The 6,539-nt window shown below is 42.0% G+C and overlaps 1 protein-coding gene across 1 annotated transcript; it reads right to left on the bottom strand.

Moving 5' to 3' along the window:
- Nucleotides 1-1,394: 1,394 nt before the first annotated feature.
- Nucleotides 1,395-5,031, bottom strand: LOC145390249 (uncharacterized). Its single transcript, XM_080265237.1, has 2 exons — nucleotides 5,001-5,031; nucleotides 1,395-4,294 (listed from the first exon to the last, which is right to left on the bottom strand). The coding sequence occupies exons 1-2, from the start codon at nucleotides 5,029-5,031 to the stop codon at nucleotides 1,395-1,397; spliced, it is 2,931 nt and encodes a 976-aa protein (XP_080121363.1).
- Between the last annotated feature and the right edge of the window lie 1,508 nt (nucleotides 5,032-6,539).

The raw sequence follows: 6,539 nt of genomic DNA, 5'->3' as shown, positions 1-6,539 counted from the left end.
AAATCAAAATATAGTTAAAGCAGAAAGCACTGTGTAATCTTACCGTCCAGTATGGAGGTAGAGAAACTAGTGAGGAAGAAGGTCTCTAGGCCGAATGAGAATGGTTCTTGTCCAGTTCAACTACCGAAGTAATGAGATAGTTGATTCATGATCTCAGAATGAATCAGCATTAAATTCATAATCAAACAAAATCTCGAAAAGGGGAGTACTTCTGGAGCACTGATCGAACCCCATTTACGTGAATGTACCATAACCTGTTAAAACATCCCTAAGTAACTGTTTCGATCCCAAACTATCCGTATCAGACTACAGAATAAATTATACTGAAGACAAGGAATCTAAACAAATACACTCAGGAAGCCTAAGAAACTACTCTAACTTAAGTATACCTATCTTATCCCTCACACAGCTCCCCTAAGAAGTATCTAGCCAGAGGATAGATAGAACAAGGGTTATTACCTATAGGCACGACTCAGGAAATCAGCACCTATATTATCAGAGCCTGCAACATGAACTAACCTAAATCTGTAGGGCTGGAAGCTAAGGGCCCATCGCAATAGCCTATTATTGGATCCCTTAAACTTAGCTAAGTAGATCAATGGTTTGTGGTCAACCTCTAATGTGAACTCCGCACCCGTTAAATAAAAACTGAACTTTTGTACCCCAAAGATTATAGCCAAACATTCCCTCTCTATGGTTGAATACTGCGTCTCTCTATCTAGAAGTTTTCTACTTGCGTAGGAAATTGGAAAAGGCACTCCATCAACATACTGCAGTAGGACAGCTCCTAAGCCCGAATCGGAGGAATCTGTTCGAAGTACAAAAGGAAGTGTAAGGTTAGGAAGCCTAAGAACCGGGTACTCTGTTAAAGCCTTCTTCAATTTAGCAAAACATTCTCTTGACTCATCTGACCAGGGTAATGGTTCATGTACTTCTTTGCGCAGAAGGTCAGATAGAGGGGCAGACATAGCAGCAGCTTTAGGGATAAATCTCCTGTAAAAAGAAATCATTCCCAAAAAGGATCGCAGAGTTTTCTTACTGGATGGGGGCTCTATCTCTAAAATGGCTTGAACTTTGTCCATCTGGGGTCTCAAATACTGTCCATCAGCAACATAACCCAAGTATTGGATAGAAGGGAATCCAAACCTACACTTAGAAGGCTTAGCTGTCAAGTTATATTCTCTTAGTCTATCCACAACAGCAGTAAGGGCTTTCATGTGTTCTTCCCAAGTAGCAGAGAATACAAAAACATTGTCGAAGTAGAAAGAAACATTCTTCAGACCAGCCAGCACAATTCTCATGAGGCGTATATAAGTGGCACAAGCAGTTACTAACCCAAATGGCATTCTAGTAAATTCCATCAGTCCCTTGTGGGTTTGAAAAGCTGTTAAAGGTCATGCTTTCTCAGACAATGGCACCTGATAATAAGCCTTAGATAGATCCAATTCAGAAAAATACTTAGCACCAGTAAACTTGTGCAAATCCTCTTCCATAGTACACATAGGTTCAGCATGAAATTGAGTAACGTCGTTAAGTACCCTATAATCAACTGTCAGGCGATAACTGTCATCAGGCTTTTTGATCAGTACAACAGGTGAAGAGTGAGGGGAAGATGAAGGCCGAATTATTCCTAACTCAAGGAGATTATCTACCTCTTTCTCAAAATGTGATCTTAGATGGATGGGCACTGGGTATGAGTTTGATTTCAGTCTGTCGGTTGATGAAAGGACAATGTCATGCTCTATAGCGGTGGTGCACCCAGGAATTTCAGAGAATACTTCTCTGTACTTGCCAGTAAGGCACATTAGATCTTTTACTTTATCTTTAGATAGGCTAGGACAAACCATGGCATTATTACTTACATCACAAGGGGGATCAGGCCGTACGTTCTCAACTGGTACAGTGAGAATCTCTGGGTCCTCGTCACCATCATCCGCTGTGAACACACAGGCTTGCACAGTTAACAAAGGTCTGGAAGCATCATTAAGGGAGTCAGGTTCATCTATGACCTGAGCAAGACCAGCACAAGCTCTGCGGTGATATTTCTTTAGGAGGTTAATATGATACAGCTTGCTCTTCCCATTCTCATCAATCACATAGGTAACCTTATTCTTACACTCTAGGACAGGGAAAGGGCCCTTCCATGACATAAGCAACTTATTGTGAGTATCTGGTAAGAGGACAAGGGCCTCATCACCTGGCTTCAGTTTACGAGCTTGAGACTTTAGATCAAAGTAGGACTTATACTGGGCACATGAGATCTCAGCATTTTGGGCAGCTATCTTTGAACACTCTTCCAGCTTATTCTGTAACTCTACGACATATTTTAAAGAAGTACGAGTATCCTCATTTACCTTACGGTCCTCCCATAGATCTCTTAAGACTGCTAATGGACCTCTCACCGTTCTCCCATACAACATCTCAAAAGCAGAAAACCCAGTTCTATCGCTTGGAACCTCTCGTAAAGCAAACATAGTGGGGATCAAGTACCTGTGCCATTCAGTTGGTTTATCTGAGCAGAGCTTTCTCAAAGCAGCTCTAAGGGTGGAATGTAGTCGCTCTATCCGGGCATTACTCTGTGGATGATAAGGTGTAGTAAACAAAGGTTTAACCCCTAAAAGCTTGTGGATCTCCTGCATTAATTGAGGGGTAAACTGAGTTCCCTGATCTGAAAGAATTTCACGAGGTATACCTACTCTGGAAAAGATGGTAATCAAAGCTTCTGCTACGGATACAGTATCAATGTTCTTAAGGGGCAAGGCTTCAGGGAATCCTGTTGCAAAGTCGACTAATGTCAAGATATATCTGTGGCCTTCTGAGGATGGAGGGGATAGGGGACTAACTAGATCGATTGCCCCTCTAGTGAAAGGTTCAGTGATAATTGGCATGGCTTGGAGTGGAGCTGGCTTAACTCTACCTTTCGGTGACAGGCGCTGGCATTTGTCACAGGATCTGCAATAGTTTCTGATATCAACAGACATTCCAGGCCAGAAGAATACTTCCTTTGTCTTCATCTCGGTTTTCCTATGAGAGAAATGACCTGAAAAAGGACTTTCGTGGGCAACTGAGAGGATAAGATCTCGGCAATCCCTAGGAACAACTAAAGACTTCTTACCAACATTCCCCTTAAACCTGGCAGCAGTGCATGTGCGATACATTAGTCCATCAATAACCTCGTATTTGAAGGTAGTTCCATTACGAGTTACTTCAGTCTCTCCTGACTGTACCTTGGCTCGAACAGACGAGAGTGTAGGGCAGGTCTCCTGTAATGAACTGAAATGTTGGGGAGTTATGTCAAGAGGAGGTATCTTTGGAAGAACTAAAGGGTGAACCCTTTTCTTACTTGAGGCACGAGTTTGAACGACACCAATGACATTACCGGGCTCTGCACTCTCTTCTTTACAGAATTTAAGAGCACCAGGCACATTCCCAATTAATACACTGCCAAATATTATGGGGGCTCTCAGTACATCAGCCCAGCCTGTGAAGTAGGGGCACCTGATATAGCACCTAACTTGAGGGAAAGAATCTTTGCGTCCCAGATAATCCGATACCTCTACCATCTTACACCCTGACACATCAATATCTGGAAGAACCTCTTCAGATACAAGTATACATGAACATCCACTGTCCCTAATAATAGTGGAAACCCAAGAGCCATTAACAGTTCCACCTGTGGTATAATCTGGGAGATGACTATCTTTGAAACAATATCCTATTCTCTGTTCAGGAGCTGCTGGGGTTAGCTGTTTAAAAGCAAGAGGATTCTTAGGGCAACGGGGTTTGATGTGCCCCTTCTCACCACATCCGTGACAAGTTACATTAGAATAATCTCTCTTGCGAGAGGCTGTGACAGATGGTAACTGGCCTGACTGTTTACTTGCATCAGATTGGTTAGATTGACTTGAACTAGAAGTACCAACTTTCTTACCTTTACTAGGATCAAATTTTGATTTAGGGTAAGCACTGTGAGCCGATGCCCAGTTATCAGCCAGGGTCACTGCCTCCTTCAGAAGAGTCACATTATGTTCCTTGATGAAGGTTCTCAAGTCTGGGGAAAGCGATGACAAAAACTGATCAAGGAGAATGAAGTCTCTTAAAGACTTATACTCTTTCTGTATGGAGCAAGAGGCCATCCACTGATCAAGAAGACGGCTTAGTTGAATGGAAAACATATCATAGGTTTCCCCAAACTTTATCCTAGCAGTCTTAAACTCCTGGCGGTAACTATCTGGGGTTTTAGCAAAGCCTCTCAAAAGAGCATCTTTTAACAAGTTATAGTCTTTTGTAATCTCTGGAGACAAACTAGTATATATGTCTACACATTTTCCTGTCAGGAGGCTACCCAAGCGAACTGCGTAAGTGTCACTATTAATTCCCAGAAGACTAGCAATCCTTTCAAATCTAATGAGATATGAAGAGATATCTTCTCCATCCTTATAAAAGGGTAGTTTAGGTCTACCCGGTTCAGGGGGATCAGAAACTGTTCTTGAAGGTTGAGCGTTTTTGGCTAACTGTAGATCGCATTCTAATTTTAATCTCTCGAGCTCTCTCACTTCTCGTTCCTTCTGTCTTTCTCTCTCTCTCTCTCCCTTTCTCTCTCTTCTCTCTCCCTTTGTCTTTCCTCACGAGCTATGGCTTGTTGTTGGAGCACATATTGAGCCACTTCATTCCCTTTAAGCCCCAGAGATTCGGCTTGATTTTTAAGAGTGTCAATAGAATCATCCATGGTAAAAAAAAAATTAATAATGCAAAATAACTAGCTTCTCACTGCCACAAGTATGGCAGAACCTCACGTAGCTCCTACCGAGATATGAGGCTTAAGTCTATGGATTATAATGACTATGACATACAAGATCCTAACTGAATGATAGTTCTCTCTTCTCAGGACAGAAGACAACACGAAACTATCTGCAGGATGCGAGCAGTAGTCAGAAATTTGGTATACAATATACAAATATTGGTATACAGAAATTATACTTGGTGTATAAAAGGCTTACCTCCGGGCCCCAAGGATGGCAAGCTACCCATGGCGGGCAATAATCATAGGCAGGTTACACAACATACCTAGCTGAAGTGGTTGAATAATTGTATAATAACTTCAATTCCCTCTACCACAGAAAGGAGTAAGCAGTCGTATCCTGGCAGCAGGGTCCCCACATGTAAAGGAATATTATTCACCAGATTTCACGACGGACTATTGCTTACCCTATCTGAGGTCAAGGAAAGAGAGCAAAAATTATATACATCTATTCACAAGTCATTAAGGAGGCATTACACAGAAGGACACAAGTAATCAGGCCCATCAGGTGGTTAGGCCTTTCACCCAACACCCAACACTGGCTCGGGTCCTCTGAAGTTCCTCCTGGTACTGCCACCTAGACACCGTAGATACTGCACCACGGCTACACAATTCACACCCAGGACGCCTCCCTAGCCCGGCCCTTGACGTGGGTAGGGTCCTGCCTCCTAGATTGGAAAACGATAAGAATTAGCACAGCCCACAAAACACTTAGGTATATCACAGATGACACACAAGTCGTAAACACAAAGTATTGATGGATCACTATATAAAATCAAGTTAAGTATTTCAGAAAGTTTTCTGATATCTTAAATCAAAATATAGTTAAAGCACAAAGCACTGTGTAGTCTTACCGTCCAGTATGGAGGTAGAGAAACTAGTGAGGAAGAAGGTCTCTAGGCCGAATGAGAATGGTTCTTGTCCAGTTCAACTACCGAAGTAATGAGATAGTTGATTCATGATCTCAGAATGAATCAGCATTAAATTCATAATCAAACAAAATCTCGAAAAGGGGAGTACTTCTGGAGCACTGATCGAACCCCATTTACTTGAATGAACCATAACCTGTTAAAACATCCCTAAGTAACTGTTTCGATCCCAAACTATCTGTATCAGACTACAGAATAAATTATACTGAAGACAAGGAATCTAAACAAATACACTCAGCAAGCCTAAGAAACTACTCTAACTTAAGTATACCTATCTTATCCCTCACAGTGTGGTTATTGTACTTCAGCAGGTGTAAACACAGTGGCTCACACCAAAATTGCTCCTCTCACAGTACACCATCCTTCTTTCTGGGGATAGGGAGTTGAGGGATGTTTGTATAGCCAGGGACTGGATCCACTACAGCTTCCTTTTACGGGATAAGGAGGGAATTGAGGGATGTTTGTATAATCAGGGAGTGTAGCCAGCTAATTATGTGAGTGCCACTAATCACAGCCATCAGTTTGTAGTCCCCAGGTGTATTTAACAGACAGAAACCATGAATCAGGGTCACACACTTTAAGTAAGGCACTGACATGCATCATGTTTTACTTATGATAGTTCTTTCACCTTGACCTGGCCTAGATTTCAGCCTCTTGTAGCTTGATTTCATTCAGCTCTGACAGAAAAAAGTTTTGTGACTCAAAATCCTTTCCATGGCACTTCTTTGTGACTGGCATTGTACCGTATTATTTCAGCTCAGTTTCAAGGTGATTTTTCAATTTTATGCCAAGTTTGTCTCTACTGCTAT

The sequence above is a fragment of the Coenobita brevimanus genome, unplaced genomic scaffold (genome assembly GCF_032717465.1).
Source record: "Coenobita brevimanus isolate Jiangsu-jjx unplaced genomic scaffold, ASM3271746v2 jjx.HiC_scaffold_3710, whole genome shotgun sequence".
Classification (NCBI taxonomy): Eukaryota; Metazoa; Arthropoda; class Malacostraca; order Decapoda; family Coenobitidae; genus Coenobita; species Coenobita brevimanus.
Note: the sequence above shows the minus strand (reverse complement) of the source record. Positions and strands in the feature narration are given on the sequence as shown.

Coding starts and splice junctions, on each gene's coding strand:
- LOC145390249 (XM_080265237.1), bottom strand. CDS start 5,031: ATGGGTAGCTTGCCATCCTTGGGGCCCGGAG. Junction 4,295..5,000: donor GCCATCCTTGGGGCCCGGAG/GTAAGCCTTTTA, acceptor GTTTGTCTCCAG/AGATTACAAAAGACTATAAC.